The sequence below is a fragment of the Antedon mediterranea genome, chromosome 4, assembly GCF_964355755.1.
Source record: "Antedon mediterranea chromosome 4, ecAntMedi1.1, whole genome shotgun sequence".
Classification (NCBI taxonomy): Eukaryota; Metazoa; Echinodermata; class Crinoidea; order Comatulida; family Antedonidae; genus Antedon; species Antedon mediterranea.
In genome coordinates this window covers 18,611,406-18,625,513 of record NC_092673.1, presented here as the reverse complement: position 1 = coordinate 18,625,513, position 14,108 = coordinate 18,611,406, and the positions used below count along the sequence as shown (strand labels likewise).

Here is a 14,108-nt window from a genome sequence, read left to right as displayed (position 1 = left end):
TTGTTCTTGTTTTAGACTGCTTCCATCTGCTGACATGATGTATTTATACATACAGACCATTGAATGTCATTCTATTGTTCTTGTTTTAGACTGCTTCTATCTGCTGTCATGATGTATTTATACATACATACCATTGAATGTCATTCTATTGTTCTTGTTTTAGACTGCTTCCATCTGCTGACATGATGTATTTATACATACAGACCATTGAATGTCATTCTATTGTTCTTGTTTTAGACTGCTTCTATCTGCTGACATGATGTATTTATACATACAGACCATTGAATGTCATTCTATTGTTCTTGTTTTAGACTGCTTCTATCTGCTGACATGATGTATATATACATACAGACCATTGAATGTCATTCTATTGTTCTTGTTTTAGACTGCTTCCATCTGCTGTCATGATGTATATATACATACAGACCATTGAATGTCATTCTATTGTTCTTGTTTTAGACTGCTTCTATCTGCTGACATGATGTATTTATACATACAGACCATTGAATGTCATTCTATTGTTCTTGTTTTAGACTGCTTCTATCTGCTGACATGATGTATTTATACATACAGACCATTGAATGTCATTCTATTGTTCTTGTTTTAGACTGCTTCTATCTGCTGTCATGATGTATATATACATACAGACCATTGAATGTCATTCTATTGTTCTTGTTTTAGACTGCTTCTATCTGCTGTCATGATGTATATATACATACAGACCATTGAATGTCATTCTGTTGTTCTTGTTTTAGACTGCTTCCATCTGCTGACATGATGTATTTATACATACAGACCATTGAATGTCATTCTATTGTTCTTGTTTTAGACTGCTTCCATCTACTGACATGATGTATTTATACATACAGACCATTGAATGTCATTCTATTGTTCTTGTTTTAGACTGCTTCTATCTGCTGTCATGATGTATTTATACATTACATACAGACCATTGAATGTCATTCTATTGTTCTTGTTTTAGACTGCTTCCATCTGCTGACATGATGTATTTATACATACAGACCATTGAATGTCATTCTATTGTTCTTGTTTTAGACTGCTTCCATCTGCTGTCATGATGTATATATACATACAGACCATTGAATGTCATTCTATTGTTCTTGTTTTAGACTGCTTCCATCTGCTGACATGATGTATATATACATACAGACCATTGAATGTCATTCTATTGTTCTTGTTTTAGACTGCTTCCATCTGCTGACATGATGTATTTATACATACATACCATTGAATGTCATTCTATTGTTCTTGTTTTAGACTGCTTCCATCTGCTGACATGATGTATTTATACATTACATACAGACCATTGAATGTCATTCTATTGTTCTTGTTTTAGACTGCTTCCATCTGCTGACATGATGTATTTATACATACAGACCATTGAATGTCATTCTATTGTTCTTGTTTTAGACTGCTTCCATCTGCTGACATGATGTATTTATACATACAGACCATTGAATGTCATTCTATTGTTCTTGTTTTAGACTGCTTCCATCTGCTGTCATGATGTATATATACATACAGACCATTGAATGTCATTCTATTGTTCTTGTTTTAGACTGCTTCCATCTGCTGACATGATGTATTTATACATACATACCATTGAATGTCATTCTATTGTTCTTGTTTTAGACTGCTTCCAACTGCTGACATGATGTATTTATACATACAGACCATTGAATGTCATTCTATTGTTCTTGTTTTAGACTGCTTCTATCTGCTGACATGATGTATATATACATACAGACCATTGAATGTCATTCTATTGTTCTTGTTTTAGACTGCTTCTATCTGCTGTCATGATGTATATATACATACAGACCATTGAATGTCATTCTATTGTTCTTGTTTTAGACTGCTTCCATCTGCTGACATGATGTATTTATACATACAGACCATTGAATGTCATTCTATTGTTCTTGTTTTAGACTGCTTCTATCTGCTGTCATGATGTATTTATACATACAGACCATTGAATGTCATTCTATTCTTGTTTTAGACTGCTTCTATCTGCTGTCATGATGTATTTATACATACATACCATTGAATGTCATTCTATTGTTCTTGTTTTAGACTGCTTCCATCTGCTGACATGATGTATTTATACATACAGACCATTGAATGTCATTCTATTGTTCTTGTTTTAGACTGCTTCTATCTGCTGACATGATGTATTTATACATACAGACCATTGAATGTCATTCTATTGTTCTTGTTTTAGACTGCTTCTATCTGCTGACATGATGTATTTATACATACAGACCATTGAATGTCATTCTATTGTTCTTGTTTTAGACTGCTTCTATCTGCTGACATGATGTATTTATACATACAGACCATTGAATGTCATTCTATTGTTCTTGTTTTAGACCGCTTCTATCTGCTGACATGATGTATTTATACATACAGACCATTGAATGTCATTCTATTGTTCTTGTTTTAGACTGCTTCCATCTGCTGACATGATGTATTTATACATACAGACCATTGAATGTCATTCTATTGTTCTTGTTTTAGACTGCTTCCATCTGCTGACATGATGTATTTATACATACAGACCATTGAATGTCATTCTATTGTTCTTGTTTTAGACTGCTTCTATCTGCTGACATGATGTATATATACATACAGACCATTGAATGTCATTCTATTGTTCTTGTTTTAGACTGCTTCTATCTGCTGTCATGATGTATATATACATACAGACCATTGAATGTCATTCTATTGTTCTTGTTTTAGACTGCTTCCATCTGCTGACATGATGTATTTATACATACAGACCATTGAATGTCATTCTATTGTTCTTGTTTTAGACTGCTTCTATCTGCTGTCATGATGTATTTATACATACAGACCATTGAATGTCATTCTATTGTTCTTGTTTTAGACTGCTTCCATCTGCTGACATGATGTATTTATACATACAGACCATTGAATGTCATTCTATTGTTCTTGTTTTAGACTGCTTCCATCTGCTGACATGATGTATATATACATACAGACCATTGAATGTCATTCTATTGTTCTTGTTTTAGACTGCTTCCATCTGCTGTCATGATGTATATATACATACAGACCATTGAATGTCATTCTATTGTTCTTGTTTTAGACTGCTTCCATCTGCTGACATGATGTATTTATACATACAGACCATTGAATGTCATTCTATTGTTCTTGTTTTAGACTGCTTCCATCTGCTGACATGATGTATTTATACATACAGACCATTGAATGTCATTCTATTGTTCTTGTTTTAGACTGCTTCCATCTGCTGACATGATGTATATATACATACAGACCATTGAATGTCATTCTATTGTTCTTGTTTTAGACTGCTTCCAACTGCTGACATGATGTATTTATACATACAGACCATTGAATGTCATTCTATTGTTCTTGTTTTAGACTGCTTCCATCTGCTGACATGATGTATTTATACATACAGACCATTGAATGTCATTCTATTGTTCTTGTTTTAGACTGCTTCTATCTGCTGACATGATGTATTTATACATACAGACCATTGAATGTCATTCTATTGTTCTTGTTTTAGACTGCTTCTATCTGCTGACATGATGTATTTATACATACAGACCATTGAATGTCATTCTATTGTTCTTGTTTTAGACTGCTTCTATCTGCTGTCATGATGTATTTATACATACAGACCATTGAATGTCATTCTATTGTTCTTGTTTTAGACTGCTTCCAACTGCTGACATGTATTTATACATACAGACCATTGAATGTCATTCTATTGTTCTTGTTTTAGACTGCTTCTATCTGCTGTCATGATGTATATATACATACAGACCATTGAATGTCATTCTATTGTTCTTGTTTTAGACTGCTTCCAACTGCTGACATGTATTTATACATACAGACCATTGAATGTCATTCTATTGTTCTTGTTTTAGACTGCTTCTATCTGCTGTCATGATGTATTTATACATACATACCATTGAATGTCATTCTATTGTTCTTGTTTTAGACTGCTTCCAACTGCTGACATGTATATATACATACAGACCATTGAATGTCATTCTATTGTTCTTGTTTTAGACTGCTTCCATCTGCTGACATGATGTATTTATACATACAGACCATTGAATGTCATTCTATTGTTCTTGTTTTAGACTGCTTCTATCTGCTGTCATGATGTATATATACATACAGACCATTGAATGTCATTCTATTGTTCTTGTTTTAGACTGCTTCCATCTGCTGACATGATGTATTTATATATACAGACCATTGAATGTCATTCTATTGTTCTTGTTTTAGACTGCTTCTATCTGCTGTCATGATGTATTTATACATACAGACCATTGAATGTCATTCTATTGTTCTTGTTTTAGACTGCTTCCATCTGCTGACATGATGTATTTATACATACAGACCATTGAATGTCATTCTATTGTTCTTGTTTTAGACTGCTTCCATCTGCTGACATGATGTATATATACATACAGACCATTGAATGTCATTCTATTGTTCTTGTTTTAGACTGCTTCCAACTGCTGACATGATGTATTTATACATACAGACCATTGAATGTCATTCTATTGTTCTTGTTTTAGACTGCTTCCATCTGCTGACATGATGTATTTATACATACAGACCATTGAATGTCATTCTATTGTTCTTGTTTTAGACTGCTTCTATCTGCTGACATGATGTATTTATACATACAGACCATTGAATGTCATTCTATTGTTCTTGTTTTAGACTGCTTCTATCTGCTGTCATGATGTATTTATACATACATACCATTGAATGTCATTCTATTGTTCTTGTTTTAGACTGCTTCCAACTGCTGACATGTATTTATACATACAGACCATTGAATGTCATTCTATTGTTCTTGTTTTAGACTGCTTCCAACTGCTGACATGTATTTATACATACAGACCATTGAATGTCATTCTATTGTTCTTGTTTTAGACTGCTTCGATCTGCTGACATGATGTATATATACATACAGACCATTGAATGTCATTCTATTGTTCTTGTTTTAGACTGCTTCCAACTGCTGACATGTATTTATACATACAGACCATTGAATGTCATTCTATTGTTCTTGTTTTAGACTGCTTCTATCTGCTGTCATGATGTATATATACATACACACCATTGAATGTCATTCTATTGTTCTTGTTTTAGACTGCTTCCATCTGCTGTCATGATGTATATATACATACACACCATTGAATGTCATTCTATTGTTCTTGTTTTAGACTGCTTCTATCTGCTGTCATGATGTATATATACATACACACCATTGAATGTCATTCTATTGTTCTTGTTTTAGACTGCTTCTATCTGCTGTCATGATGTATATATACATACACACCATTGAATGTCATTCTCTTGTTCTTGTTTTAGACTGCTTCTATCTGCTGTCATGATGTATATATACATACAGACCATTGAATGTCATTCTATTGTTCTTGTTTTAGACTGCTTCTATCTGCTGTCATGATGTATATATACATACACACCATTGAATGTCATTCTATTGTTCTTGTTTTAGACTGCTTCTATCTGCTGACATGATGTATATATACATACAGACCATTGAATGTCATTCTATTGTTCTTGTTTTAGACTGCTTCTATCTGCTGTCATGATGTATACATACATACAGACCATTGAATGTCATTCTATTGTTCTTGTTTTAGACTGCTTCTATCTGCTGTCTGCCTGCTGACGGAGGCGTCATTTTCCTATGTACATACCAGATACCTGAAACACCAGCAGTTAACACACTAAGACCTAGGCCAATTATGAGTGGTTCTTTAGCGAAGCAAATAATCAAGACTGCAGCGATTGCAAGTAGACCAAACAAAAATACAGTAACTATCCACCAGTGTTCTGAAATAAAAGTAGAACAAACATATTGTTGCTTGAGCTTTTAAGATTATGAAGATTAGCTAAAAATACAATTTACAATTACTATTTAAGAAAAAAATCTTATAAATTGCATCCAGTCTTCTAATAGCAAAACAATGTATGAACAAATTAAACTTTTTCAGACTCTGAACTAACAAAAAATAGAAAAGTTAAATACCTTGTAATAACTTCCAGAAAGACCTCATTTGGCACAGACTAGAAATGAAAATGTACGCATATTTAAAACTCTAATAACTTAATAAAGTATATTAAAATAAGTTGTTATCTCTCACTTAACCTACCTCATAAAATAAAGATCAAACTTTGAACAGGTAAGTTCTCGTTTAATCTTCTTATTTTATTTCGCTATGGTAATCGTTCGAGATCACATGAGTTTAAAGAAACTCTGGCCTCAACGACCAGTTTATTTGGGTAAATAATGACACATGTAATTAAATAACATTAATATTTATTATTTAAATAACATTTTGATTGCCTGAGTATAACTTCCCAACGTTGGATTTCAAGCTTGATCCCAAACACAACTTGTATATTGTAATAAACACTTTTAACAACCTATACTCCAACTTGCCATAAAGTACTTTTACTTAGCATTTAGAGTAACATGTTAGCGATTTTTAATTTAACGTTTTGTAGGAACTTCAATCTCTCTGTGTATAACATTCCATCGTGGGATATTAAACTCAAGCAAAATGTAACTGTACTAAAGTTATAACATTTTATCAAACTAACTCAATATAGTGTGCTCGCTTGTTAGTTATGGTAATTAACATTTATTCTTTCATTAGTGCGAGAGCAAAGTTACAACCATCTTCTTGAATGGGTTTATCGTAATATGTTCCAACTCACATGTTGCAAAATATCAGAGACTGGAAGCATAGATTGTTTTACTTTTGAAACTGCTGCCGACCTGGTTGAGTGAGGTTTAAACTGTGTAACATCAATTCCCGCAATTTGCATCTCGCATTTAATCCATCATGCTATAGTGTCAGTTGTAACTCTCTTATAAGGTTTTTTGTTATAAATAAATACACTTCACCATTGCGAAGGTCTTTTGTGTGGTCAATGTATTCTACTAACGCAGTGTAACACAAATATTAGGGTCTTGTAGATATTTCTTGACATTTAGATAGCAACACGTCGGCTTCCCTGGTCTGTTCTGTTTTAATAATTCATTGTTTTGAAAATTACCGACCAGGTCGTCACTTGCATTGTGTCTATTTTTAGCAAATGGAGTGTTTGTTGACGTTGTGCAGTGATTAGCGCTACCAGCATACACATTTTTAGGGTCAAATCTCGAAGGTTGAGAGATTCAACTGGAAACTGTTTCCTTATAAGGTTAAGTACTGGTTTTACGGTGCAGGTGGTTTCATACATTTGCAAATTAAAAGATGAGTGCCTAACTGAGTGCCATCTTTGCGGGTCACAAACAATGACAACGTAGCTTTTGTGGTGTTGAGAGCACTCTATCCTAACGTAGGATATAGTGCAGTCAAAAATTCCAGAATGTTTACCCCCATGTTATTTATATACACCAATGCAGTGGTATTGTCACATTTATCAAAACATGGCTATTTGAACTATTTACACAAAAAGCTTTTAGTGCAAACAAAGCTGCCTTTATTTCTAGATAGTTTATTTCATATGACTTGATTTTTTCTATTTCCTTGGAATTCCATCTCCCACCTATGTGAATAGAACCATTTGACGCACCTAGGCCCGATGCATCACTAGTTAAGTTCACAGAGGGTACCCCATGATCTATTTTGCTGTTGCCGATTTAGCATTTTAAATCTACCATTTGAGTTCCCTTTTAGTGGTTTGTGTGATGGTAATTTTTCTATCAAATTATTTGTTTAGTCTCAGTGCACAGATTTTGTCTTTTTCAAGCCCACGGTAATGTAGTGGTCTATATTGAACACCCGGAAAGGCCGCAACGAATTTACCTATAACCGATGAGACAGAACGTATAGTGTGTCTAATTTTTGTATAGTGATATACATTGATTACATATTTCTTGGGTCTTTTCTTTTGTGAGGCTTATTTTCACAGTGCGAGAGTATATTACAAATCGTACAAGAAATTTCTCCTACTGGCTCAATTACTGATTTAGATAGATGTATAGCAAACCCCAAGTTAGAAAATAGTTGTGCTGCAGAATTGCCATAGATCATCATTCAATCTAAATTTTTAATATTTTCTATGGTGTTTTGCAATAGAAATTGAATAATATGCATCTCAGAGATCAATTGATGTCATAAAGCAGTCTTTTTTTATGAATTTTATGGCTGTATCAAAACAGTCCATCTTGAAATGGTAATATTTTATGAATTTGTTTAATTGAGATAAGTCTAGGATCATACGGTATTCGCTATCTTTTTTGCGTCTGGTAACAATATTTGATAAAAATTCACCATTCTCATAATTTGAGTTTTTAATTGGTTTAGTTCTGATTGAACTGCCGCTTTCCCAACGACTGTGTGGACGCAACATATCTTCCCCGTTTGTACCTGGAATTTCTCATCGACAGTGCAGGTTTTGAAGTTGCCCTTGCCCTAAAAAGACAGGTGTGATCTACTACGGCTTGCTGACCAGCCTGTATTTATCGAACGGTTGTTCTGGTATTGATAAGATCTTGTATTAGTACTAGAGCCTAAGTTCTGATATGGTGTGAACCGATGTGACCTATATTGCCCGTGGTGGTTTTTCACAACGCCTATGGTTTTCTGTTCTTCCTCTAATTCTTTCACTGCCTTGTGAAGGTCATTGCCAAACAACCATTCAGTTGTCTTTACTCGTGTTTTACAGAGATGAGTGATCGAGAATTAAGATCAGGTTTGATCAGCTTCTTTCGCAACTGATTCAGTTCAAAGTGTGCGCTTGCCAATAAAGCCACGTTATCTTCCTGTGTCTTAGTGAGAATTGGCAATTCATCAGCTGATCTCAAAAAGGCAACTTTGACAAGAGGTTTCTGGCATTTCTGAATCTTCAAATCCAGATTTCGTACATTTAGTGTTAAATTTATTGGTTTGGGATATTTTTGACAAATTTCTGTCATGTATTTCTCTTCCAGCGGATTTGTGATAATGTAGTTTACACTATCTGCTTGAGATTCTTTCCGAAGTTTTCCCTCCTCAATAAGAGTGGCAAAACGTTTAGCAAACCCTAACTTTTCGGTTTGTTTATCTTTTCTTGGCACTGGGCCAAATTCTCTGGCTCGACCGCTTCATCAGAGTCAGATATGTAGTGAGTGATGTACCTACTTGCAACATCATCCTGTTGGTGGATTTTATATTCTGATTCTATGTACTGACCACACGGGCATTGATCATCATCATATTCATCGCTAGTATGTCCTAGCAATACAGTTTCTAACTTCTCTCGTAGTTCACTGTTTTCTTGACGAGACTCCTTCATAAAATGCTCAATTTTGTCAAGACAGTTATGTAGGTGTTTCTGAGACAGGTTTTTGTTTTGATTTAGTGGATTTATGTTTAGAATCATGTATCAGTTCTCGCTGCTTTATATTTACCGGCCCAGTGGGCGCAGTATTTTATTCCCGCTATGAAGTAGCACGCCTGGCCCCACAGGGTCGCCGAAACCTGTCTAAGTTTCTGAGCTCTCAAGCCCTACTTCTACTATTTTTCTTGATTTTTCGTCATCCCTCTTACCGAGTGATAAGTTGTCCTTCATCAAACAGTGCTTAATAGATAATATGATGTGTATTTCTTACAAAATAATCAATTTTTCTTTAGATATTCGATGTCGAAGACTTCTGATTTTGTGTGTATGCAACGAACTGATGTGCGCGTGCGCAACGGGATCTCACGTGATCTCGAACGATTACCAAAGCGAAATAAAATAGTTTCTTGTTGTTTAACATTAACCAATTGATAACCAAGTGATCATTCATTAACAAAATGTTAAAATTGTATTGATTTAGTAATGAAAGTTGAAATTCTTTTTTTCCGAATCATACTTTGTGGCTTCTTGCTAACAGGATGAGTATTATATTTGATGATGCTCCATACAAAAATTATGAGAGCATAAGAAAAACCTCTGTATTCTTGTTTGTCTTAAGTTATCTATAAATATTTTACGTAAAAATTGTAAATACTAATTTTGCTATACTTGTCTGTATATCATAACTTTGTATCAATATCTGATAACCCATAAACTACTTACATTGGATTTTCTAGTTCACCTGAAAAGACAATGAATATATGAATTAAATTAAATTTCAATAATGTGTTGTTTTCAAAACTGACAATGTATGTTTGGTCCATTTTCAAATTTGTTCTAATCTAAATATCCACTGGAGTGACTTTATACTAAAACACAATTTGCCTGTAAGCTCAAATTCGCAATGTTGGGTCGCAAGAATTCCCAAAATAGGATCATTGGGTCTCGGTCAAAAAAGGTTGCGGAACGCTGATTTTGATTAATTATACAAGAAGTCTGTGGAAAAAAAAAACAGAATTAGCCTACATCACTTTTAATTGCCTGGCAATTTTTCGTATTTGTATTTACTGAGTTAAAGATATAACAACCTCTATCAACTCATGAAATATTCTCCACCATCCAACTCATAAACGTTCATTATTTGTATACTATTTTAAATACATACAATTCACATTTACTGGATCAATTTCATTTCCCGCTTGTGAAGGTGATACTGTTACGTTTAAAAGATTTTCTGATAAATTCCGTCTTGTTAATTGAAAACTCTTTTGTGGTGTTGCATGCCATATGTATTCAGCATTGATTTTCTAGAAAAGAAACCATACAAGGGCTTTGACCAACTGCTGAGGTGAATAACTAAGATACTTTTAAGATATTTTTAATATTTTTAAAATTCATATTCATAAAAGTTCTAGTGTACTATATCACATTAAAATTAAAATAAATGTTTTTAATTCATATTTTTATTTCTTAATTTGCAATATTGAAAGATGATTTTACTTTCTCTTGCTCCATAATACGCCATTCATCTGAATTTGATTCTACAGTAATGATCATGTTTTTATTCAAACAAAGTATATCTACTGGTGTTTGTAAAAGCTTTCCTTCGTGCTGTTCATGCTCTTCAGTTATCTTCTGAAATACATAATACACTAACAGTAACACACATGCAATAAATATGCATCAATTTTAGAATGGTTGTATTATATAGAGTTCCAATAAACAATTTGAATTGGCTGCCATCGCCAACAAATTGTAACCTACTCTGTTTCACAGTGTCTTAGATGAACAATATAATAATATGTAATAATATTACACCCGCATGACATATTATGTCATCATGGAGTCAGAACAGTTAATATAAAAAATATTTTAGATGACGTTTTCGTCATGCAATGTCATTTCAACCAATCAAGAAATTGATAGTACATACCCTTATATCTCCTGGGTTACAAAGTCTTATCTGAAGTTCATATTTAAAATTTGTAATCCTCTTTCTAAAAACCAATAACTTCATTTTTCTCTTCGCCATATAATTAACATCTGCTGGATGACCCACAGCCACATATTGACAGAAATGATTTAAAGTTACATAACACCGACCTTTGCATACAGTAAAGGTTATGTCCTTTTCATCACTTTTTAATGATATTTGTCTCCATTTATCTTCAATGCGATTTTTAACAAGTAATGTGAATTTCCAAAATTTTTCATTTACAGCGTTGTGTGGAAATGATAGAGTACAGGGCTTGTGGAAGACAGTGCCTCCTGGTCTACATTTTACAACAGGTGATACTACTGATTCAAGAGGATGAAGTACAGGAAAGTCTATTTCTTCCATAAAATTTTCTAGTGATATGTTAACTGCCTTTCCTTCTTCTATTGCTCCAGGTGGTATCTCCAACTTTATGTCTTCAGCTTTAAGATGGAGAGTTCCACCTTTAGAGCTCACGTTTAACACCACAAGTTGATCTGCAGTAATCAAAAAGTCATAATTATATATTATATTGTTTCAATTCCTGCAATTCGTCTTCAAAATATCTTTATAGGAACTTATGGGTCTCCGTAATGAATACAGTACTAGATTTTGTTAAAATCATGGTACTGCTTACTATTGAAGTTGACGATTTATTTGAATTTGTTTTGCACTGTCTTGATTTTATTTTTGATTTTCAAATAAAATAAAATAAAACTTTTGTCTCTCATATTTTACCTACCTTCAGGTAGCTTCTTGTAATGTGAAACGTTTGTCTTGGTCACTTTATCATGTAGAAACCAGATAATTCCAACAAGAATTAGGCAAAAGCCAATACTTATGGCAATTCTTGCTGGTAGTAGAGATTGAGTACAGATTGCAAAGACTATGATTAAAAAGCTACAAATGATCCACCAGTGCTCTGGAAGAGGAAAGATCTAGACAATTGTTTATACTTTTCATAGATTTCAAAGATTTATATTTTGATTTGAGATATTTGAGGATACGTCTGTGTGTCCATCCATGATAATTATGAAATTACATTATTTTGTTTCTGTAATTCTCTGGAATTTTGACCACCTTTACACATATTTTGTGCTTACAAGTATATCTTTGTGTAGTTTAAAACCTTTCCAGTACAATTCTCCACATTTTGATACCTAATTACGGCAAGCACCACTATCTCCCTAATACACATTTAGGGCATTACATTTAGATACCCATGTGTATGGATGCGTGCAGTAGGCACGTGTTATACTTATTTTCATTTTTACACCTACAACACATTTCTTATTTTATTACTACTTTATATCTATAAATAGAAATAAAGTTTGACTTTTAATTTAATTCTTAAATCTTAAGACTCATGATTAGTCAAAAAAAAGGTTTACTTACCATTACAAAAATTCTTTATCCATTTCAGGCTATAAAAAATGTACATATTAATATTTTGTATCAATAAATAAGTATTGTGTTTGAGCTATAAATACTATCTAATTTGTTTAATCTGGGCATTCATTTAAAAAAGTGTCATCATATCGGTGAAATAATTATGACAAAAATTATATTCAAAACTTGTTATATTGTCACAGTGGAATATAAATGCACATTTAAATGCATCATGATCATATTAATTAAAAAAAACAATACAGTATCAAATTGTGTTTCACCTGTGCTTTTATGGCCAATTTACACACAGAATTAAACAAATGTAACTTAATTATAAAAAAGTGAAAGAGAATAAAAAAAATATGAAAAAGAGCATGTCAACAAAAAAAAGTGTGAAAGCTTGGGTCTGTCCTGGGCAGTGTGTTAAAAATAGTGCTGAGTACATAAAGTATCAAATACTTGCATGTCAGTGTTTGATTCACGGTGCAGATCTGAAACAAATAACAATTAATATCAATACGAATCACATAGTTGAGTATTGTTTATTTTTTAACAAACATATAATAAGGCCCAATAAAATATATAATCAATTAAGATTTGAATGTAAAATAGTTTTGAGATTACCAGCATAAAGTATATCAGGTAATATATTTTTGTTGAATAATAAAATGGAAAACTTGGTTTTTATATTTAGCTCTGCTAATGGTATCAAGCACTGTAACCAGACAATTCTAGTAATTGTTTACTTGTGGGTGTGTGTGTCTTTAGCAGCAAATCAGGTAATAAACACATATAACAGAAGATTTTATACATTTTTTTTATTTCTCTCATTGTCTCATTGTTTTCATATTGTAATTTTGTAACAGTGATAAACGTACCTATAGTCAATTCTTTTCTATAATCATCATCTTGTTCATCTGTGAAAAGGTAAGGATTTAGAAATAATAAAATATTGTCAGTGTAAGTGGTAACATGTTAAAAGTACACTAGCAGAACAATTTATATACAGCAATGTAAGATTGTCTATTTTCCTCAATTCATTTATTTCAACTTGACTTGCACAGTGTTAGTTCTATTTAATTTTATAAAAAAAATAGTTTTTCATGTTTTTAATATTATTGCAGCCAACTTTGGTTGTGGTATCATTACCATGCCATCTGTTTTAATTAATACATGAACAGTAACTAAAATAATATGTGACCATTTAAAAAGATATTTACACTATAATGAGTGTATGGATGGGACTCCAACCTCTCTAGACTACCAAGCTTGGTGGTCTGGAGGTATATACGCAATGCTAGTAATCTGGAGGTCATGGGTTTGAGTCCAATCTGTGAAATACTTTGAA

At 32.8% G+C, this 14,108-nt stretch overlaps 1 protein-coding gene across 1 annotated transcript; it reads right to left on the bottom strand.

Moving 5' to 3' along the window:
- Nucleotides 1-5,698: 5,698 nt before the first annotated feature.
- On the bottom strand, nucleotides 5,699-12,617 carry LOC140047651 (UNC5C-like protein). Its single transcript, XM_072092688.1, has 7 exons — nucleotides 12,114-12,617; nucleotides 11,330-11,868; nucleotides 10,897-11,031; nucleotides 10,562-10,703; nucleotides 10,120-10,138; nucleotides 6,092-6,129; nucleotides 5,699-5,895 (listed from the first exon to the last, which is right to left on the bottom strand). The coding sequence occupies exons 2-7, from the start codon at nucleotides 11,735-11,737 to the stop codon at nucleotides 5,699-5,701; spliced, it is 939 nt and encodes a 312-aa protein (XP_071948789.1). The 5' UTR covers nucleotides 11,738-11,868; nucleotides 12,114-12,617.
- Nucleotides 12,618-14,108: the final 1,491 nt, after the last annotated feature.

Excerpts from the sequence above, each read along its gene's own strand:
- LOC140047651 (XM_072092688.1), bottom strand. The coding sequence starts at position 11,737 with ATGGAAGAAATAGACTTTCCTGTACTTCATCCTCTTGAATCAGTAGTA. Across the intron at positions 11,032-11,329 it reads GTAACCCAGGAGATATAAGG|AAGATAACTGAAGAGCATGA; the intron begins GTATGTACTATC and ends TATGTATTTCAG. Across the intron at positions 5,896-6,091 it reads TTTCTGGAAGTTATTACAAG|AACACTGGTGGATAGTTACT; the intron begins GTATTTAACTTT and ends CTTTTATTTCAG.